Source organism: Python bivittatus, unplaced genomic scaffold (genome assembly GCF_059951505.1).
Source record: "Python bivittatus isolate LINGU-HERP-01145 unplaced genomic scaffold, Pbiv_v1 ctg000020_np1212, whole genome shotgun sequence".
In the NCBI taxonomy this organism is placed as follows: domain Eukaryota; kingdom Metazoa; phylum Chordata; class Lepidosauria; order Squamata; family Pythonidae; genus Python; species Python bivittatus.
The window spans coordinates 125,406,161-125,430,740 of NW_028277030.1; the positions used below are offsets into that span (position 1 = coordinate 125,406,161).

Below are 24,580 nucleotides of genomic sequence, written 5' to 3' on the forward strand. Positions count from 1 at the left end.
AATAGCCATTTATCCAAAACAAGTTCTTCAATAAATGCTTTGCATTGGTCAGAAAGAAAAGAAAAGCATGGTGTGGGGTGCATGGAGGACTGGAAGAACTGTGTTACTGTGTTGTTTGTGTTACCCATTTTTTGCTTAATCCTCTGTAAGAAGGCCTGGATTTTAGCAAATTTCTCCACTTGCACCTAACCAAGGCACAAACATGCCCTGGCCAATGTCTTTACTTCTGCCATGTTCCCCTAATGTTCCCTTCATTAGGAAGACCCATGAGTAAGACAGTCTTAACTCATCATTAGCTATACCGGTTATAGTAGTAGCATATTCCCCCTTAAGCCTGTTAACAGCATGTAAACACAGTTTTCTTCAAAATGTGTAAAATCTGTTAGGCATAACTCACCCTATACTCTATACCTTGGAGGGCAGTCAATGATATGGACAAGACAGAAATCAGAATGGGGACAGTGAATTTCATGCTGATACAGTTTTTTGCCAACTTAAGAATGGCTGGATAGCACTTCAACTCAGCCATGGGAAAAGGCCCTTATACATGCTTTCCTGGGAATAAATTGCATGAAATCAAGTGATATTCATTTCTGAGTAGGCATACCCAGGAGTAGATTTTTCAGGTGATTCTCTTTCTCACTTCTGACTAGGTATACAGGGTAAGGGTAAATGCAACCAAGATCCTAGCTTATTTTGGAAGTCTCTTTTTGGAGTTGGGCCTTTCCACTTTAATTTTGTCCCCATTAAATTTGGAATGTGTTTCTTTTCAGCATTGGGCTGAAAAGGATTCTGGTAAAAACATAATGAAATAAACCTAAATAAATGCTGTCATGTTCAACTGGCCCTAAATGAAGTCAATCCCTTGAAAGACGAAATATATGCATGGAGAGGGAGAGAGGACAACATTTTTTGGATGTCATGGTAGGTGTTCCTATTTCTGATTTTAAAATGTGGGCAGCTTTGCATCTGCTTCTCATCTATTTCCAGAATCTCTGGAAATTGAACTAACAAAACCTTGAAAGTCTAAATTACAGCAACATGCTTACTCTGGCTAAATACTTGTAAGATGTACCGGACTTCAAACCAAGGAGAGGACTGACTCCCAAGGAGTGAGAACATGGTGTTTTATTTGTTCTGTCATCATGATGATGTGGTCATGACCTGGGTTTTAACTGTTTAACTGTTAATCTAGTTAGGGCATCTATCTCCCAATTCTTGGGGTTCTATGAATCAGGAAGAGTATACTAACTTGAAAAGTACTTGAATCAGTTGGAAAGTACCATATAGTTGTTTACCTCTAGAAAGTAAGGGCAATGTTTTCAGTTATTTTAGACTGCAAATACACACACGCACATACACACCAACTCCTATATGGCATATGGGGACAGAGAAAAGGAGAGAAACACTTTCAACAATGAAATGGATATCTAGAAAATGCTACTGTGAGTGAGACGGTGATTATTCTAAACCTCTAATTATATACTCTGAAAAAAAGCCATGTGCCTTTTTCCACCCTATAATTTCTAGTACTTAAACTGGAATTCTGATTTTAATTTAAAAATTCAATGACATCTTAGCTGTTAAATGTAAGCTTAGCAGTGAAAAAACTGTTTATATAATCTGGTTTACACCGGCACACACAAGTAGAATTTGGCCATATTAAATTTCTTCTATGATTCTAAAGCACGATCATGATTTTCCAGAAGGATGAATAGCAGCTTGGTTAAGGAAACCCTTGTGAAGGGTGTTTTTTTTTTTTAACATGCTGAAGAGTTTAACAAAACACTGAAGTGTTCAAGTATCCTCATAGCACAATTATTAATACAATCCTGACATGTTGCAAAAGCCACCGAGAGCAAAGTGTTGCTGAGTGCTTTTGTGGGATTTCCATCATCCCACCTTCACTTCCTCCCCTCTGCTTTAGTTGCAAGGTTGGCAGTGCAGCAACAGACAAACATTTCCCATAGGTATGAGTTAATGAGCCTCTTCAATTATATTCATTATCTCAGCAATTTCATTTTAACAAGTCTGTTTACTAAAACTGAGACCTGGCAGCAACCATTACATCAGGCCGTAGCAGAGGGAATGAAAGGCAATAGGGGCAGCATCAGCTCTGTTAAGATGCCACTTGTGTCAGATTCTCCCCTCTTCCATTGCTCATCTGACAGCCATTAGCATTTCCACCACCTACTGTGGCGCTGCAGCAGAAGCAGGAAGGGGAGGAATTGCTTATTCTGCCTGTTGAGTTTCCTCTCCTTCACTATGATGGTAGAATAATCAGCCAGTCACCAAGCAGCGTACAACGTTGAAATGAGGGTGTTGATGCTCAGATGTATTTCTAAACTTTGTTTCATCAACTGTAATTTAGCTCCATTCACAAAAGCCTCCAATTTGTTTGACACAAACATGGAACTTGGACAACTGTAGTAGATATTTTAAAGGGAGGTTCACATCTAAAGTGGTATCCATGTTTGCTTTTTCAGTGCCCAAAGTTAAGCTTATTGTTACATTCATGAACTTCAGCCATATGTCTCTACACTGCCATATTCTGCAGCATGCTTTGGCTCGTAACTAACTGCAATTTGTTGTTTCATCTGAAATAGACAAATCATGGTTCTTTTAACCAAATCTGGTTTAATCCTAACTTGTTCAGAGAAACTATTTCCAATTACGTGTAGTTTCAGATTCAGGCAAAATAACTCCAGTGAGCTGAAAATGAAAGTGGTTTCTAACAGTTGTATGTATTTCTTATTTACTTATATTTCAAATTTAGTCACCACCCAGCTCACTCAATGAGTGACTCTGGGTGGTTTACAGTAAAACAAAAATAAATACTGGTTAAAATACTGATTAAAATACAATAAACACTTATAATACACTTTGGTTGGAAAGCCGGTCAACGGTGAGGCAAGCTGAAGACATTCTTAAAAATAAGACACAAAACGTTGTTGGTGTGTTAATGCAGGAAGCACACAATATGGTTCCACATATTAAAGGGACAGGCTTAAAATCTCATCAATAGGGCTTTTACTCTCTAACAGTGAGAAAGCCCTTTTTATATTACTTTTGAATAACAAGGTGCACTTTGGAAAATAACATGTATTGACATCTACGATCCTAATAATAAGGCTGTCTACTATTAAAAAAAAAAAAAATTACAGAGAGACCCATACGCACAATCTTGTAACTCTCTAAAGGTTTGTGGAATTTTGTGTCCTTCTGTGGACCAATTAAGTTAAATCAGATGTTTTATATCCGGTCCAATGAAAGTTTTGTTTCACTTCCACATGAGGATTCAAATGGATAACTATTCTGGAGCTCTGTGTTCCTATGATGCGGAGCTGACTTCTGTTTATCGCACTTGCCGTGTAATTGAAACCACTTAAGGTCCTGCTAGGGAAATGCTAACTTGAAGGATTTGCAGGTCCCCTTCAGTAGCCCAGACGAGAGGAAGAGGGATGAAATTGGCAAATGTTTTATCAGTTTTGCCTTATCACCAGACCAGCCATTCCACACTGTGCCAAATTTCTGGGCTCTTTTCTTTCCTTTTGTGTGTAGTTTTTGTTGATTTGTTGAGAACCTGAGCAAGGCAATGACTTTTGCTTTTTGTTCCAGCATTTCATGTTAGCAGAAAACAATCACACTATGCTCCTGAGATTTTGCATAGTGAAATCAGCAACAGTGTGTAGTTCCTTAAATCTGCTGATACCGAAAATTCTTTTTTGACTGTTGCTATTTATTTGTAAAGTGTCTAAAACTTCCTGAAGTTATATTAAACCACAGACACCCATAAACCCAAGTGTAACATAGGTCTTGTCTTTACACTGACAATCTAAAACAGTGTTAATCTAACAAATTTTAACTTTCAACATATCACTACCATTCCCCCCCTCATGTTTAAAGACTCCTTCAGCATTCCCTCACTGCAGTTTCATCCCGATCATTTAATTTCTCTTATTTTTAATTCTGTTCACTCTCTGGACAGTCCTTGTTTAGCTGTCCTCACCAACGTCTGAAACGTTTTTATTTCTTTCAAAATCACTCTCTTGTTTTTCTCCCTCTTAATCTTAATTATTCCTTGCTCTCTTTGATTACATTTTTAAAACATTCTCTTCACTGCAATTTTATCTCATCCATAGTCTCTTTCACTTCATCCTGGTTTCTTTAAATACCAAACATCTTTTTCATATTTCATAGAAATGATTTTCCTGGAAATTATTGCCTGAGACTGCAATCCCATGCACACTACAATTAAATTCCGAGTAAACGGGCATAAAACTTGTGTTTTTTCTAGACAAATACAGAAAAGGTAAGCTAAATGTATGCGTAGGAGGACTTTTAGCTAACTCCTGACCTTTTGGTTCTGCCAGTTTGAGACATGCAGATAGATGATACAGTGATCTTTTAAAATTGCATTTTTATGAATGAAATTATGTTATATGGATTTAATGATTAGAATCAATACTGGACAGTAGAAAAAATGAAAAGTTATGTTGTAAACTTAGAGTAAGAATTTAGTGTAAATTGTTACTTGTATCTGTGAGGAAAGTCGGAAGTCATTCTTTTTTGTATTTTTTCTTTCTTTCCTTCCTTTTTTTCTGCACTTTTGACTTTGTTCTTTCTCTTCTTTTTCATTTATTCATTCTTTTTTCATTCTTTATCTTTAATATTAGCTTTTGTTAGTTTTTATTGTTCTTATTTTAAAATCTAATAAAGTTATTTGAAAAAAAAAATAAAACTGCATTTGGAACTAGCAGCTTAAAAGATATTTTACTCTCTTGGAAACTACTGTGCCAAGAAATGGGGAAAGGTTAGGTGTAAAGTTTATGTGCTATTTCATTTTTATTTGTTAGATTTTTGTAGACGAATCCTGCAAAACAAATTGTGCACAACTCAAAATGTAATACTTTGATGTGAAAAACAAATCCTACGAAAATCTGATGCATCTCTGATTTTATTTTTATCCCCTTGGCAGGGATTAATCCACAAAATATATGAAGAACTTAAAGTACAACAAAGAGCAATCATGATGTGACTGTATTTTATCACATATACAATCACAACAATGATGCTTTATAATGGTATGATAAAGTATCTCCTTAATGGATTATTATTCATTTAGCGCCAGTTGTTCATTCATAATTTCCTTCTCAACAAAATAAAAATTTGTGGAAAAAAAATGAACAATGTACAACTACTAATGCATCAGTTCTGTACCCAAACAAAAGTGAAATCATTTCATTTGTGATGAAAAAGATATCAATGGTTCACAAGTCTCTTATTATGTTATTTTGTATTTAAAATGTTACATTACTCTGCGTAACTATTTTGTGTTGGGGTGGTATATGTGAATTTCACTTCCTAAATATTGAAAATACTTACAAAATAAGAAGCATTTGATTATCTGATGAATACTTTTCAAACTCTGCAACTTTTTCAGGAAGATAATTAATTAAAAATAGTAATTGAATATTTCAAAATATAAGTTGTTTTACTGTACTACAGTACTAATAAATACACCACTTTTTCTCTTGCATTTTTCTTATACTATAGAAGAATTAGTTCATGAGCATTTTTGTCAAAACTTACCAGATCGTCCATCTCTTTGAAAGTCAACATGGTACCACTCTCCATCATTCACTTTCTTCTGTAAAGCTTTTATTTTAATTGTTCCAGATCCCATGTCCAAAAGCAGGTAGAGGTGTCCATCAAGCATCTCAATGGCAAAGAAGTCAACTTTAACCATTTGTGGATGTTTGGCATCTTTCTGATGTCGTGGTTTGCCATGGCTGAAGAGAATCAGCCCATTGGGTTCAGTAGTACGAAAGTCAAAGGATATTGAGCCTGTTTTTTTGGCATTCCATTTTGGCAAAGAAATAAAGGATTCTGGTGTTTCAAAAGTGATTGGATCCAAGGTTGCCACATTTTCACACTTAAATGCCACGACACCATGGATCTTCATCTTGGGGTCTCCTTGTTTGGCCAGTCGAGACAATTCCAGCCTTACATCATTGTTTTTATAAACAACCTACAAGCAAAGCACAGTAATTACCAGAATGGATTAAACTGTATGAGCAAATTTGAATATTACCTTCAGTAATTACATCCTCACATTTTATAAAGCTTCATGTTATCAGGTTAAGTAACACATTTTGTAAATTTCACATAAATTGTAACATGTCCCTCTATCTCTCTGAGGACATGTCCTGAACCAGAATTTCAGTCTCTGATTGGAACTCATCCTTCATTCTTTCATTCCTTCAGCTAAGAACAAACTACCAACTTAATGAAATTTTGCTCCATCCACTTCCCTCCAGTATGTATTGAACTAAAACAATAGCTAAATGCATATATGGGGCTGTGGCTTCAATTCTTTATTCCATCTCCCTATAAAAGATCATCACTTCTTATTTAATAATTTCAACCACAATAATTTGCCTATAACATAGCAGTTGATTGAAAAGTTCTGTGGACGTAATATCAAGTCTGTACACATATACAGTGGGGCAAAAAAGTATTTAGTCAGCCACCAATTGTGCAAGTTCTCCCACTTAAAAAGATGAGAGAGGCCTGTAATTTTCATCATAGGTATACCTCAACTATGAGAGACAAAATGTGGAAAAGAATCCAGAAAATCACATTGTCTGATTTTTAAAGAATTTGTTTGCAAGTCATGGTGGAAAATAAGTATTTGGTTAATATCAAAAGTTCATCTCAATACTTTGTTATATATCCTTTGTTGGCAATGACAGAGGTCAAACGTTTTCTGTAAGTCTTCACAAGGTTTTCACACACTGTTGCTGGTATTTTGGCCCATTCCTCCATGCAGATCTCCTCTAGAGCAGTGATGTTTTGGGGCTGTCACTGGGCAACACGGACCTTCAACTCCCTCCAAAGGTTTTCCATGGGGTTGAGATCTGGAGACTGGCTAGGCCACTCCAGGACCTTGAAATGCTTCTTACGAAGCCACTCCTTCGTTGCCTGGGCGGTGTGTTTGGGATCATTGTCATGGTGAAAGACCCAGCCACGTTTCATCTTCAATGCCCTTGCTGATGGAAGGAGGTGTTCACTCAAAATCTCACGATACATGGCCCCATTCACTCTTTCCTTTACACGGATCAGTCGTCCTGGTCCCTTTGCAGAAAAACAGCCCCAAAGCATGATGTTTCCACCCCCATGCTTCACAGTAGGTATGGTGTTCTTTGGATGCAACTCAGCATTCTCTCGCCTCCAAACACAAAGAGTTGAGTTTAGACCAAAACATTCTACTTTGGTTTCATCTGACCATATGACTTTCTCCCAATCCTCTTCTGGATCATCCAAATGCTCTCTAGCAAACTTCAGACAGGCCCGGACATGTACTGGCTTAAGCAGGGGGACACATCTGGCACTGCAGGATTTGAGTCCCTGGCGGCATAGTGTCTTACTGATGGTAGCCTTTGTTACTTTGGTCCCAGCTCTCTGCAGGTCATTCACTAGGTCCCGCCATGTGGTTCTGGGATTTTTGCTCACCATTCTTGTGATCATTTTGACCCCACAGGGTGAGATCTTGCATGGAGCCCCAGATCAAGGGAGATTATCAGTGGTCTTGTATGTCTTCCATTTTCTAATTATTGCTCCCATAGTTGATTTCTTCACACCAAGCTGCTTGCCTATTGCAGATTCAGTTTTCCCAGCCTGGTGCAGGTCTACAATTTTGTTTCTGGTGTCCTTCGACAGCTCTTTGGTCTTGGCCATAGTGGAGATTGGAGTGTGACAGTTTGAGGTTGTGGACAGGTGTCTTTTATACTGATAACAAGGTCAAACAGGTGCCATTACTACAGGTAACAAGTGGAGGACAGAGGAGCCTCTTAAAGAAGTAGTTACAGGTCTGTGAGAGCCAGACATCTTGCTTGTTTGTAGGTGACCAAATACTTATTTTCCACCATGATTTGCAAATAAATTCTTTAAAAATCAGACAATGTGATTTTCTGGATTTTTTTCCCATTTTGTCTCTCATAGTTGAGGTATACCTATGATGAAAATTACAGGCCTCTCTCATCTTTTTAAGTGGGAGAACTTGCACAATTGGCTAAATACTTTTTTGCCCCACTGTATATGGCCACTTCCTCTTTAGGTACAAGAATTAAGACATAAATACAAACACTCTTGGAGAAATAGCACAACGACAAAAATAGTTTCACTTAATGGTTGAATAATCTGAGGATATACTCTTAATTTCTACACTTACACTCTAAGAAGTTTGAATCTGGTTTGATTTATACCAGCCTGGCACTACTCACCCTGTAAATCATTCTGAGCACCCCCAAAATGTTGTTTTAGCCAAAATTCCAAACATTCAGAGTATTACAGATTTTTCCCCCAGTCCACAGCCAAACGAAAATTGCTCAGCAGAACTTCCAAAATACAACTGTTTGTTCTGGACTTAAAATGTATCTTCTGGTTCATATACACCACTAGAAACAACCATTGATATTAGTAGCTATTGACAGCCTATCCTACATTAACTGCCTGCCTGTTCTGAACTTCTCTATGTTCTCTATGTTCTAACACTGAGAACCTATTTTGATCCACATAACAAACACCACACATGATTTTACATACCTTTCTCATGCCTCCCCTTACTCTCCATCCCAACCTAAACAGCCTTGATTTCTGTAGTCTTTCCTTTAAGGAGAGTTGTTCCATCACTGACCTTTTTTTATGTGTGCATATTTTCTAAATTTATAGTTTCCTTTTTAAGATGCAGTGATTAGAATTGAACACAATACTCCAAATGTTGACTCACCATAGGTTTATATAATGGCACTATGATATTGGCAGGCCTATTTTCAATTCTGTAAGATTCCAAACATGGACTTTTCCATTTTTATGGCAGCTGCACACTGGATTAACATTCTAATTGAGTTTTCCACTGAGAAGCCAAGACCAATGTCCTGCTTAGTTATTCCCAGAAAAAATCTCATTACTGTAAAGGTGAAGGTTGGATTTTTCAAGCTAAAATGCTTCATTTTACACTTGTTTACATTTGTTGAAATTGCAGCTCTCAGAAAGTATGGGAAATATGACAGTTGACATTCATGCATATTCCCAAAGCACTAAATTGAAGAACTATGCTTTATAGTAACTATTTCAAGCAGGACTGATATATTTTATAACACGGAAGCCACAGTGTGACTATATCCCCAGGTAACATAATGTTCTTCCTTATAGGGACAAAAGCATGTGTCTGAATATTCAACCACAATAAAGCTACTTTCCCTCATAATCACCAAGAAAACTAAAAATATTAGCTGGAATATGCATGGCTGCAGTTAAAATGACTGGCTCCAGGTTGACAAAGGAATGAGATAAGGCTGATATTCTCCCTTATTTATTCTACCTATATGCTGAATATATATTAAGAGAAGCTGGATTGGAAGATGAGCATGGTTTTAAAATTGGATGAAGAGACATCAATAATCTGTGCTATGCTGATGGCTCTGTCCTGATAGCTGAAAATGCAAAGGATCTGAAAAGTCTACCAATAAAAGTCAAGGACCATGGTGAAAAAAATGGGACTAAAATTTAATATAAAGAGCACCAAAGTAATAACAACAGGTACAACAACCAGCCTTAGAACTGGCAAGGAAGACATTGAAATGGTGGATAGCTTCTGCCTTTAGGATCAACCATCAACAGTAAAGAAACAAACAGTCAGGAAATACCCCACAGACTAGCACATGGTAATGCAGCCATGAAGTCCCTGGAAAAGATATTCAGATGTTGTGATTTATCTATATTTACAAAGAGCAGAATACTGCTAGAAATGGTATTCACTGTGACACTCTATGGAAGCAAAAGTTGGACTTTGAAGAAGTAAGATAGGAAGAATATTGATGCTTTTGAACTTTGGTATTGGAGAAGACTCCTAAGAATACTGTGGACAGCCAAGAAAACAAACAAATGGGTCATTGAACAAGTAAACCCAGAGTTCTCACTCAAAACACAAATGACCAGGTTCAAATTATCCTACTTTGGACATATTAGGCAAAGACCTAGCTCACTAAAGAAGGCTGTAATGCTGGGAAAGGTGGAAGGAAAGAGAAGATGACAACCAGTTGCCAGGTAGATGGATTCAGTCACAGTGGCAATGGATGCACCACTGGAAGGTCTGAAAGTACAGGTTAGGGCCAGAGCATCACAGAGAAAATCTGTGTGGTTGCTAAAAGTCAACACCAACTTGATGGCACATAATCAACATAACCAAGGCATTTTATACTATAGGGGCACAACCTGAGGTGTGCTCTCCAGAGCCTCTCCAAAAGTTGTGACTCAATTGTAATTTTAATGTGCCTGAAAGAGAAAATAAATATTGACAGATAAATCATATTCATTATGTGTAATACAATTTAAATAAAATCTAATTTAATGTTTACCCTCACAAGGCCTACTTTTTGAAATGTAGCTCATATCATGCTGCATAACTGCACCTCTCAGTTCTAAATAAAGCAATAATGAATGTGCATTTATGTTTTACGTCATCCTTGCCCAGGATCTCCCATCGTTTAACACTGACTTTTAAACTTCATTATTTTGGTTCTGTTCTCTTCCCTGCTATACCCATAGTTATTGTCCTGTCATTTTAGAGATTGGTTGTTGTTAGGCAAAACAGATAAATATGACTGCAGATACATATGTGAAACCATACTGGCAATGCCTACTATAATCTGAGAAGATATAAGGTATTCATTCATTGGTCAGAGCAGTTTTTAGTGTCTTTATACCTTTTTATGATAACTAATGAATAATTATGTAAAATGTGGTTTAAAATTATTAGGGATTTAATGGAAATATATGAACATTATTTTAAATATTGTGGCTTACATTAGGCAAATAAGTTCAGCCTGAATTTAAAAATGGTCGAACACAGAGTAATCTACAGTATGTATTATGACAATGTCAGAGCTGCACTAAAAATATCAGCTTTGATCTAACATAAATTTACAGTTTAAATTCATATGTTAATGGGAAAAAGAAATATGCATTGATCTTCAATACCACATAAATATGTAAAATGTTAACTTGCTCTTAGTCTCAGTAATTAGATTCACACAGCACAATAAGCCATATTTTAACAAAAGGTTTTTGAATAAAGCACACTGACTGCCCACCATTAAGTAAACTTATGTGCAAGCTGAAACACTGGAATAGTTTCTGCACCATCTCCTTATCAGCTTATCAGCTGATTACTCCTCCCAGAATTTCTTTCTTCCACAAGTCTCAGTAATGCTCATTCAGGCACAGTGCCCGAACCTTTTCCCAACATATATGTTGACCATTGCCAATCTAAATGAAAGAAAAGTATTAGGGAACTCTGTGCTACTGATAATTTGAGATATAACTAAAATAACAGAAGATTGATGATGATGATGATGATGATGATGATGATGATGATGATGATGATGATGATGATTTCTAGCCACCAGAATGTGAAGGATCAATAAGCCCAAACTGAGTTACAGAATAACTTGGTTAGAAATCCCATTTTTGTATGTAGGAAGGATTCTTCTAGAACTAATTTCCTTGTATCATTTGAGAAAAGGGTTCTTAAAGTACTTTCAGGCCATCAGTGTTTCCATCCCTAATCATTCATAAAGAAACCAGTCCATGATTGTCTTCACTTCTCCCAAGTTCAAATTACAAAGAACATACAGAGAACACTATGAGCTGATCAGTCCTCTCTTTTCCTGTAGCTGTTCAATAGGAGAGGGCAAAGAAGGTCATCCAAATTAGTATCCCACTATTTGAATTGTCAGCAGATTTGGAATAACAACACAACCCCCCAACAAAAAGGGGGGGAAATTCCTATCAATGTTTTTCATTACATTTGTTTCTGTACACTTTCTGGCTGCTCGCAAAACAAAACAAAAACAAAGGACAGATTACTCTGATGGGAAGCTATAAAAGGCAAGAACATTGCCCCCCACCCCCCAAAAAAGTGTAGACAAAACCATTGAAACTCTTCAAAGCTTTCTGGCCATAATAACATCGTTCCTATGTTGCCTTTAAAAGGCACTATGAGCTGTGAAGGAGAACAACATGTTGGCAGCTCAGCATCTGAGTATTTTTTCTCAATAGCAGTAACTCACTTTCCATGTTGACTGGATTGAGGGAGAAGAGGATTGTCCTAAACAAGTTCCAGGAACATGAATCTTGTTGGGAGCTGGAGCAATGGCTTGTTTGAACTTAGGAGGTATGGGGCAGGGTGAAACAAGAATTCACATCAATGTGAAAACAGATCATCCATAAGTAGAAATTCAAAAGAAAATATCAGTTTTGCTGCAATTTGAAATACACCACAGCAGAGTCAGAAATAAATTGTCTCAGCACTAAAAGCAGATATCATGGATCAAATAAGATCCAGAGCTGATCCCAAAGTGGTGAAAAATATTGCTGTAGAAATTATCTTAACCAGCAGCATTGGAGAAATCTTCTGATTGTGAGTCCATGGAACCACTCCCAGTCGCAGTAGGGGTCCATTTATGTGGATGTATATTCAGTGACTAAGGATCTGATCTGTAGGATCAGGTTGCTCCAACACAAGTAGAGGCCATTAACATTTTGTTTTAGGGCAGAAGCACATCATATTGTCTTCTACCTACCTCAGCTCACAGGGAAGACAACTATCTTTTTCTGCTATGCATACAAAGTAGCATTTTCTGACTTATGCTGGCATAAATTGTGCTGTCTGGTTCACTTGCTATGCTTCATTTCATTGTAGGCAAATGCCACCACTCAAACTGGCTACTGCTCTTTCCACTTGGGTCACTGATCACTGCTCTCCATGACTTTTTCCCCCTGAGCCATCTGTCTCCTTCTGAAGGCACTTCACCCAGTGAACTTGTTTTTGTTTTTGTTTTTGTTGTTTTGTTCTGTTCTGTTTTGTCTTTGCTTCACCAGTGGACCAGTGAAAAGCTGAGCTCTTTCCTTTCTACGTTTACCGGTGGAACATGAAAGGCTCTGCTTTTTATTTTATTTTTAAATAATATGTTCGCTTATGGAACGATAAGAAGATGGACTTTCCTTTTTGTTTTTTACCAAGTGAAATTGACATGTTCTGCCAGATTCTCCTCCTAGCCCAAGTGATAGGAAAAAATGGTAGCACCCAGTGTGTCATTCTTTTTAACTAGTCCACCAGTGAAGATGGAAGATATCAAGTATGAAGGGTAGTCAATGGAGGGAGACTCATACAAGAGGTCTATGAATAGAAACCATATATCTTCAAAGACCTGCTCAGAGAAAGAAAAGCAATTGATGCTTGCTTTCCAACTTGGATGGGGGGTGAGGGTAAAGAAGCAAAAAAAATCCACAAATTGGGTCCCATGGTAGGCAAACGCAGATACAACACTAGGCCATCGTCATGACCAAAGTAGAGGAAGGAGCTGAAATCTGGAAAGGAATTTCTTAAACCAGCTTCACTGTACGCATGGGATCAGGCAGTTCAAGACTGCAGTGTGAAAATGCCCTAAATATTTAATATAGAGAAAACAATTTCTCAAGGAATCTTTACTACCCCAAGTTAAAAAAATACCTGTGAAAATCTTGTTAGCCCTAACAAAATTGTCTTTTAGATTTACTTTCTAATATTCTTTGACTTTTGGTACAGATTTATGCATGTAAATATTAATTGTACACATGTTAAAACAGATCATCATTCCCAACTTTCCAATAATAATAATAAATTAAGTAGGTTCACACTAATCCAGGTGTAGAAAACATTGCTATGGTTGGAGGACTGCGATTTTCTTTTGGTATTTGTTTCCCATTTTAAGAGGATATAGTACTCAGGAAAAAGAAAAAAAAACTGAAATAAGATTTGTAAGGTTAACTATTTGATCTAAAATATCCTCTCACATATTAACGCATGCTTTAAGGGTCTAGGAAACATACTGCATTTATTTATTTATTTACTCACTCTTCAGTTTGTGCATTCATGCTCTTGACTCCTGGTGTTTTGCAAGACATCACCATATATTGGAAGCAAATATCAGATGCACAGACTATTCCGTTTCATATTTTGTATTCACCTTTGTGTATAGTATCCAAATATATTTTCCCGCCTTAGAACTAAATAGCTTCTTCCTCCCATTCTGTGAGCCAAGATATTTTGGCATCTAAGTGAATTCCACAAGAACTTTCTGTTTGGCATAATACTACTTAGATGATCAGTTAAATAAACTAGCAGTTGCTGCCCTTTTGTTCCACCCCAAAATATTCCTGTGCATGCCTTATCATTGTCCAATAGCAGGGCTGCAATTACTTTCAAGGAAAGGCTGGGATGACATCCAAAAAGTGGAGGAGCACCCATTTAGGATTATTGAGAAGACAGGGTTTGAATGCAATGTATGCTCCCTACACCTTCCCAATTGCTTTTGCAACCAGTTCCTATTGCTATCTTCTTTATTCTTCCCATTCATTTAACCACTTTTAAACTGAATAATAAAAAAGTGCAGCTAGCCAACCAAATAGATTTATGTGCCACTTTTCAAAGCAAAATTTTTCACAAGTCACTTTTCAGTTAGCATTAAAAAGCAATTCTACACATGTTTTATTTTGTTGGCTGTGCTGAGTATGAGAAAAGTGTCCAGAGTTTTCTTTTGTGTAAAAGGAAGTACCTCTGTGTTCATTACAAAACCAAATAGGCTCAGGTGGCTGGCTGCTCCACTTTTTAATGTTCTTAAGCCAGAGAGTGACCAACATTTTCTACGCAGCTTTCTATGAAAATGAAACTTCCAACATGGTTGAAAGCTATGCTAATGCACCCATCTATTGCATCTAATTATAGGGAGATGTGATAAGTAAAGACAACAATATATATTGTTTCTATAAGAAAAGTAAGTATCTGTTTCTTTCACTCACCTTCTGTAATTCTGCAGAGAGCATATGCATCATACTTATTTCAAAAACCTCTTTCCAAAAAATAGCAACTAATTAATGCAAACGATATATGTGCATTTATTAATATACCTTAAAATGCATTTGTTTGTGTGAACAACTTATAACACAGAAGGAAGCAGATGATATAACATATCTCCACTCCTCTGAATTCAACCACAGGCATGGGAATTTGAACTGTTTGTGGGATGAGAATCTGGCAGCCGGCCTCAGGCTGGCACCCTTTGGATGGGTTAGACTAAAACTCCTCGTCTTTCTAGTCATGGCAGACTAAAGTTAAGAAAGCAGAGCTATCTCTGTGTGAAAATAGAAATTGGAAATAAATTGGATAGATAGAGACATTTATGTTATGCATTCCAGATTCAAAGATTTTGATAAATTCCACTTATTTTAGTAATGCTTGCTTCCTCTTAAAACGCACATACAGACTGCTTCTTCAAGGCAAGGTATGCTTACTCCAGAGTATTTAACTGAACTTATCCTCACATAATTATAGATAAGACTTCAGCTTCACTTATAGATATTATAGTAAAATCCTGGTTTGCTAAACTAAAATCTGTTACATGGAAGGTTTCCTGCCGTTGGCTTGCTTTTCTACTTACATCTGACTGTTTGCAAATAACATTGGTAAAAACCATATCACTGCTTCTGGTTTACTAGTCATGAGACAATTTCTGTGAATGATACTCATCCATTAACAGTTTTAAAAATGCATTATGCCATTTCAAGATATTCAGGGCATTATCTTTAAACACAATAATGTGGTGATCCATACATTTTTTCTGAGGAATTGTATCTGCTTCTCCCCTTCTTCCACTTTGCTCATGGTGATTTCCAGTTTGAAATTAATGTAGAAAGCTGCTGTATACCAAATTAGTCTCTTTTGAATAAGTAGCATTGTATATTTATATGATTTGTCTGGCTTTGGCTCTTCATTGTCTTAGGGAGAGCATTTTTCCATCTGAACCTTGTTCTTTTTATCTGGGGATTTTGGACATCAAAACTCAGACTGGAATGCAGAGTGGGTGCTCTACCTTGTTTGTGACAAGCTATGGTTAAAGCTCAGATATTTTGGTCACCTAATGCAAAGAGAGATCTCTTTGGAGAAGACCCTGATGCTGGGAAAGATTGAAGGCAAAAGGAGAAGGGGACGGCAGAGGATGAGATGGTTAGATAGCATCACTGAAGCAATGAGCATGAAACTGAGCAAACTCAGGGAGGCAGTGAAGGACAGGAAGGCCTGGCGCAATATGGTTCATGGGGTCACGAAGAGTCGGACACGACTTAACGACTAAACAACAACAACAATGGTTAAAGTTTACGTGAAATCTCTATAAACTACATAGTTAAACCTAAGCTACGAAGGTCAAGGGTATGCAAAAAAAGATTTAGATTTATGTTCTGCAAGATCAATATATTAGGTAACATCTCATGTCCAAGTAAATCTTTTTCACTTTCCTGGAATGTTTTTATTCCTATATACTCAGCCCATACCACTGAAAAGCAACAAGGTTACTCGTTTAATGTGATTGGGTTTCTGATCAATATGAAAAAATCCATCTATTATTTATAAAGAGGAAGTGCTTGAATCAAAAAGTAACAACAGACTGCGGACCAGTTTGAAAGACCATTTGCCTTGCAGTAACTCCTAATTCCTGCATAAATCACCCCTTGCCAATAGCTAATTGTGTGATCAAAAAACCTGCACATAAAGAACTGGGTTTTCTAGATGCCACCATGAATTGTTTTTCAGGAATTTACTGATGTGTGCAAGACTGTCAGTCCTGAATGTAATAGTAGCTGTGAATGGACTGTTAATTATAGTCAGGGAACCATATATGCAGCACTCCAGCAAGGAGATTTTTTTAAAATATATATTTATTTTTACAGCATTTCTAGGATGTTGTACTCCCAATTGACTCTGAGCAGCGAACAGTAACAATATAATTAAAACAATACAATGGATTTTATAAGATTCCTATTAAAACAATTAAAAAAACACCAGAGCATCTCCATTCAGCTAAGGCCAAAAACATGATGGAATAAGATTCTTTTTCCTTGTTTACAGCCTTTTTGAGGAGTAGCAAGATACCCCTTATATGCCACTCAGAGCCATATAAATTATAAATAAATAAATCCCTCCTTAAAAAAGTCTGTTCATCTAACTTTGCATTCCTTGCCTATCCCATTCCGTCTCTTTCCTCATTCCTTTTGCAATATATTCCAAATCTGAGTTTTGTTTAAAAAAAAAAATCTTAAAAATAAAATAAAATGTTGTATATGTCTGTCATCTTCCTGACTTTTGGCTCAGTAAGCAATAACCTAAGTCAGGGCAAGCTATTCCACCACCCCAAGACAAAGATAAGACTACTTTCCAAGCTGAGAATCCAGCCATGAAATGGGTTTGTCAGTCCTTGCTCAGGCTAATATTTGGGGGTCTTTTTCCACTTGATCTAACTATAGTATAAACATGGTCTGGCTATTTCTTCCCTTTGCCATACATCCTTCATCTCAGCCTCAGCCCATGAATGAGTTGGACATAAATCATTCATAGCTGAACTGGTGTTAAAGTAGCATTTTTCCCTTTATGCTGGCAGCAACCACCAGCAGTAGCAAGATGTGCAAAATTAGATGTGCTTCACTACCCATTCCATTTGTGATGAACTCAGGTGACCTACAGCAGATGTTATCAACAGGGGGCTTATTGACTCTTTCAGGCTGATGTAGCCTGACCCCTTCAGCCTTCAGGCAGGCTGTAAAAAAAATACTAAAAGTTCACCACCACCACCACCACCACCAAGGATTTTGCAGAATTGTGGAGCTGCACAAAAACACTTATTGGCACACTGTCTTGCTTCATCTCATTCTCAGGTTTAATTCCACAGAGGCAGCAGGTTTTGCACAAAGCTGAAATTATGCAACAGTGAAATTATGTGCAAATGGCCCTCCTTGACTCTGGAAATAGTGAAAGTCAATTTTTCTGTATTTGTGGGACTGTTGGAGTCAGATTAGAGCAGCAAACCCAAGCAAACAAATGTCAAGAGAAAGGGTACAGGAGCTCAACAACTTCAGATGTAAAACGGTCTCATTCCTGCATCATTGTTATGATGGGTGGATGTTTTCCTACTGGCTGGTAACATTCAGAAAAGCAGAAGGCAGTAAAACTAGAGGCTTAAACAAGTAACTCCATTTAATACACCCTGCAGAATGCATAATCTGAACAGCACTATTTGTCAACAAACCAGAACAGAAACAATAGGTGCAAGATGAGGATTGACAACTGGGATAGCAAATTTCATGCCAGTGTAATTTTTTGCTGATGATGGGCAGCACTAACTCAACAGAGGGAAAAGGACTTAAAAATAGTGCATGCAATCACCCTCAGAATCTTCCACTTTTTATCTGGTTGCTAGTTTTGGTGCTCTTTAAAACTGAACACATTCACTGGGAAATACACACAGTTATGGGGCAGAACACATTGACTAGGTAATGCATTTGAGTTTGGTAAGATTTACTCTCTAGATTAAGGTAACTGCCTCCCAAGATCATACAGCTAATAATAAAGCATTTTGCTTGTTCTTTTTGAGATTTACCAAACATGTGATTGACTCCCAGCATTCTAGCTGGCTGGTATCTTCACTACAGTTAGCCAAGTCCACATCACAAAAGCATTTCTGTTGCTTCTGTGTCCTGCCTGGCTCCTGCTCTGTGGGATTGAACTCACTTCTTATGATGCTGAAGAAGAGCTCCTTATTTTGCTTCCTGTAGGGCAGTTGTGAACTGGCATATTCTTAAAGACACATTAAATTTTGAAAATCAATGCTTTTAATAATGGCTTTGATCATGAGGATTGTCAGAACCTGTTTCACCCTGCAGTGGGGATGAGTGCTTTAATAAACTGCTTACAGCATGTGCTCGCAGATGCACACATAACTCTATTATTGTATTACATTTTTATTTTGCTAAGCCCTGCTGTTTAAGTTGCTAGACTTGCAGATGCTATTACTGTAGTTGCTATGTTCACTGTTTAAAATAAACGAGGGGGAAGAGAGAAAGAGTGTCTGTGTACTGCTTGTATACACTAAATATATTTACATTTCTCATGGCAAGGAGTTTTAAGCATTCTGCTGGCAACAGCATGGAAATCAGAGGCTAAAAACCAAGCTGCAGCAACACAGGAACAAAGGAGGGTTTCCCCCCCCCCCTCCAACTAAATATAAAACTGCCAGCAAAATAGGCAGAAAAATAAAATTGACTGGGGTGTGTGAATAAAACACACCAAAGAGAATCCAAAGGAATCAGTTAACTTGTTTCCAAAAAAGTAAACAAGTTAGAAAATAAATCTTCAGCCACTTTCCGATAAAACTGTACATGAGTGTTTAAATGCACTCTTGGTTTTGCTGTCCACCTCTCTGCACTCTTTTAGCACAATATCCTCATTTTACATGATTAACATTTTTATCCAAGCACTTCCAGAAAAGCTTATCAGACTATTAAGTAAAAACAAGTTAGTTTTCTGATTTTTCGCTGATTGTGTTTGATTTAATTTAAATATACTCACAGTGGAAGCCTCTGAATTGAGACTATAAAACATACTGGCATCTGTGGGGAAGGAGGCAGAAAGGAAGAGAAAGGAGTTGCTATTTGCCCCACAAGGGAAATTTACCAGGCCCCACATGATGCTTGTAAGTTTTACCCAATAGGGCAAAGAGTCTCTGATCTGGCTGGAAAAAATTACTGGACAATTACTGTTACTCTACCTTCTTTGTTCCTTTTCCCATTCAAACTCTTTTAAAAACACTAAACCAGACAACATATTTCCTTGCCATTCTGAGCAACTAAAATAAAGAGCTTCATTTTCAGACATCCAGGGAAGAAATGGAGAACTGAAGGTGGATGCTTTGGTAGAAAAAATGCATCTTCTAGGCCCCGACAACCAGTGTTCTTTGGCCAGCAGGACCTGAAGCAAGCTCATATTATCTCAAGTTTGTATTATCTGAAGCTCATGTTCTAGAAGGCTATGATATAATAGTTACTAGAAGAGAACTTCATATTAACATATTTAGTGTCACTTTACATACAGAGAGCAAACCCAGAATTTACTTTGAGCTTCAGTATTTAAGGTTGAAGCATACCTACATTCTACCATTAATCCCATTAGATCAAATTGGGTGTTCTACTCCAACTGGACTTCAGGGCATGGCAAAAATTAATATCATAGGTCAATAGCATTTGCTTTTCTGTCTCAAAACAGTACTACACATTAAAAGATCTGAAAAAGGCATTCTTTTGAAACTTGCATAGGCAGCAACATATTATCGTTCTCTCTGTCATCTGTATCTATACATATAGATATAGATATCCAAATATAAATAGTAGGGGAAGTCACATTTTAAAAGTATGCATCAGGAAAATTTATATGGCAAGGAATGAACACAGAATGATTTGCATTTAAAAATGGTTCTTGGGGAATTTATATTAGAGATTACAGAAATTAAGTGTTGCAAGGGAAGTCCCCATATGTTACAAGATATTATTCTATTTATTGTTATTATTTTAATTCTAAGATAAAGCTCAGCACATACAAGTGTTTTTCCACTCAGGCACAAGTATTTTACTGATTCACACAGCCCTAAACTGCACCAGGCACCCTTGTTGGAATGACAGTCAAAAAAGTTATAATTATCTACAGCAGTGTATCTTCTATAATGCAACTGATATATGCATAAGCAGAAGTATGCCCCACTAAGTGCAATTTGGCTTACTCTCAGATGAGGACTGCAACTTCAGAATGGTTTTCTTTCATTTATTCCTATAGTTGGGTAGATGAGACTTTTTTCTGTTTTCTTCTTTAACAGCTTTCCGTTCAATATATCCCTCTAGTATGTACACAGTGCCAGCCTATCCCCATTACTTCAGAATAATTACTGCCTGACAACAAGCTTACTCTCTTTCTCCAAGTTGTTTCCTGCTGGCCAGCTCTTAGTTAGAGACCTTTCTTCTGCATATTTCTACTTGTCAGGCTGACTCACACTTTGAAATCACCCCCATTTATTCTTCTCCTGGGCAAACCACTTATTAATTAGAGAGTCAAATTAGTCTTCCCAGCTACTGTCTGGACTACCTTTCTCCTTCGTTCAAGACTTCATCTTTTTTCTTCTAGGCTGATTATTGAGCAAAAGGAGTTCTGGCAGGCCATCTGCCTTCCTGAGTATAGTACGGGTATAAAACCTGTTTAGGGCCTAACTGAACTCTATAGCACTGACTATGTTATCTTCCTAACTCCCCCCACCCTTCAGTAATTATAGTGACTGATCAACGTCTATATGAGATCTCCAAACTTTTAATCTTTTCTTTTTTTGACTACTAATTATAATATCCTATTTGATAATTTTTGCCACATGTATAAAGGCACAAATGGTGTACCTACAGTAAACAGTGGAACATAAAGAAGAACAATCATTTATTTATCAGGCCCGTGTTTGACATACCACCTTGATATGGTCCCATGCCTAGAAGACAAGTGTATCTTTCATCACAGATTACTTCCTTCCTGAGTACTCACTCTTAAACTTAATCTACCACTAAGTCCAGGTGCAGATAAATGGAAAATGACTCTTTGCTGAAATCACTGAACATTCCCAGGTACATTTTCAATACATTTTTTTTACTTGAGAGCCATTAAATCTTTCTTTCAGTTATCTTTTTCAACATCAAATGCCAAGCTTAAATTATTAAATTATTTATTTTCACACTCAGCTATTTGACCCTTTTCCAGATCAGCTTTTTTGTTCATGGAGAATAACAAGATATGTTGAACTACAAAAGAAGCCATATTTGAGAATACGTGCTTTGCAACTTCAGAGAGAAATATTCCAAAATGTGCAGCCCTGAGATCACTTTTGGCTGACATCTCCTTTACTTTTGTGTGCTTTGCTGGTTTAAAAAAAACTGAATTAAACTTGAAGCAGCCAGAAAGTCTGAACTGTGAATGAAATAAAAAGAGAAAGAAAGAGCTTCAAGTTCCTATTGTCTTCTTAAAATTTATATTCCCTGCTCTTTCAGTTTCTCTGAATTGCCAGAGAATGTCCTCTATTTTCCCTAGCTGAGCATAAGATTGAAAAAATGAGGAGGCACATGCTTGTCAGCTCCAATCTGAGGGGAGGAATGCCTCATTCAGCTATGTTCTTGTGATAAGAAGTCCCATCTGCTACTAGGAATGGGGGAGACAGTTGTTTAACTTACATTTTAATGTGTGATCTTACCCAAATTAACCCTTATAAAATTTGTGCAAGGGCAGAATGCAATTATATATTATTACCTGAATCTTTCAGAATTTTAAGATGCAGTTTACAACTCACATAATGTTTATAAAATGTCTCTGGTTTCCAAATTTGGCAAGGTATGTAACACTCCGTTCTAGCAGAATCCTTAGCTAATCAAAGGGCCATCTACATGCTAATGAGTCGATGTGCTGTTTACGGATAATGTTTTCCTTTAATGCATCCTCTTGAAATAGCTTCTATTAATATCACCAACAATAATAGTAAGGATAAATTATCATCCCCCTCAGAATGTGTCATCTTGTTAATTAACTTTTTTTTCCCCATGAGAGGTAATGAACCCAAACTACCCACAATTAGTTGACAAAATACCTTTTAGCGGGAAGGTATAGAGAGTCCTCCATAACAATTTGCACTAGTTTTTCTTTTTTCTTTTAATCCTTCAGTCAGCGCCAGCAGCCGTGAGTACCAACAGTACAGGAACTCTGCTGCCTTTTGCACATGGTAACATTTAAGATGACATATACATTGGAAATAAATAACAAGGGCTACTTGGATTGGAGAGATACTCATATATATGTTCCCTTCCTACTATAATAGCCCCCCCCCATATGCTTGTAATATATTACTTCCCTAACATAAAGATTTTCATTGGCATGGCTTGCTCAGCATTCATAACTATTTCACAACAGCCCTGTAACTATCCGAGATACTGTTCCCAAAGGCATGTGCAGATGAGTGGCAAGGTGGGCATTTGACAAAAACGTGTGTCGTGATATCACAGCAGAAGTATGAAAGGGCTGAACTTGCATTGTGACATCATGACACACATTTTGCCATTTTGCCATCATTTGTGGTTAGGAACAGATCCCTGTGGCTACTTGCATTGTTCATATTCCAGTTAGGAAGATCAACGGTATTGTTGCCCCATCCTGTTGGCACACCAGGCTCTACTGTTAATTCTTGTAAAAATCACGCAGCAGCACATGAGTAGCAGAGAAAGAATCTCTTTGATACAAACAGTGTTCATACTTCATTATTAACTCATAACATGTTCCTTTTGTTTTTAGCACAGTGACAATCCATTTTTTTAAAAACTGTGATGGTGATACACATAAAAACCCAAGAAAGCTTGCTTATTATCATAGGTATTTCCAATTCAGTGTCTTCCAAAAGTTCTGGGAGCAGATTCCTCAGTTCAGTATTTATGTTCTACTTTTCTTTTATCTGCATGATATTCACTCCAGTCAAGACTTGCTTAGATTTAGCAAGATGGCTGGTCATTTTAGAAAGACCTCTGATTAGAAATGGATTTTAATTTAACTGACTGCTTTTATCCAAGTTTTATTATGTCTCCATCATTTCTGGAGCTGTTTCTTGGAATTTGGCATGTAATATATTGATTGCTAAATGCTCCAAACCATAACATAAAAACTTAAGTTTTTCAATGAAACTAAGATTTAAGTTGAAGGCAAAAGGAGAAGAGGACGGCAGAGGATGAGATGGTTAGATAGCATCACTGAAGCAATGAGCATGAAACTGAGCAAACTCAGGGAGGCAGTGAAGGACAGGAAGGCCTGGCGCAATATGGTTCATGGGGTCACGAAGAGTCGGACACGACTTAACGACTAAACAACAACAAGATTTAAGTTAAATGAAAAGTGCCACTCCTACTTCTATCAATGCATATGTAAACTCTTATATACTCATATTTCTCTTATTTAATTTAGATTTGGGGGATGGGAGATACTGTACTGTACATAATGAAGTTAAATGCTCCTGAAAGTTAGGCCTTGCTGAGCTTAGCTTTGACATTTTGTGTTTTGAGGGCTTCTAAGGCTTTACTCAAAGAAGTCACAAATTATAATCTATAATTTAATTGTAATCTAAACTGCAGAAGCCAGGGATGCTTCTGCAGTTTAGATTATAATTAAATTATAGATTATAATTTAATTATAATCTAAACTGCAGAAGCATCCCTGGCTTCTGCTTTTATTCATACAAGACCCCCAATTCATTTCATACTACAAGTTCATAAATTATAGGGTTGAAAATTGCTAAGCAGTCCCACATCCTTTTGATTTATCAACTATCCTTAGATACAACATGCAATGATTTTTGACAGTTTCACAAATCTGAGAACTCAGCAAAGTATCCAGTGTTTTGGGGTTTTACTGTCAATAAGAAAGTTAGCTAGTCTCTAAATCCATACAAAGTTATCTATGGCAGCTGACAAATTGGAAAGGTTATTAGTGAATATAATTAAGATGGATGATTCTGGAACTGATATTAGAATGATCAATCTTAGGTTGGATTTATTTCCATGACTTTCGATATTAAAACAGGAGAGGAAACTT

The 24,580-nt window shown here is 37.0% G+C and overlaps 1 protein-coding gene across 15 annotated transcripts in view; it reads right to left on the reverse strand.

Annotated features, from left to right (window-relative positions):
- NRXN1 (neurexin 1) overlaps window positions 1-24,580 on the reverse strand; it is a 986,667-nt gene that overhangs the window by 565,293 nt on the left and 396,794 nt on the right. For all 15 annotated transcript variants that reach the window (XM_088149210.1, XM_088149217.1, XM_088149185.1 and 12 more), the window contains one exon: window positions 5,593-6,031. In XM_088149210.1, the coding sequence (XP_088005336.1) occupies window positions 5,593-6,031 (439 nt within the window). The remainder of the gene's footprint in view (window positions 1-5,592; window positions 6,032-24,580) is intronic.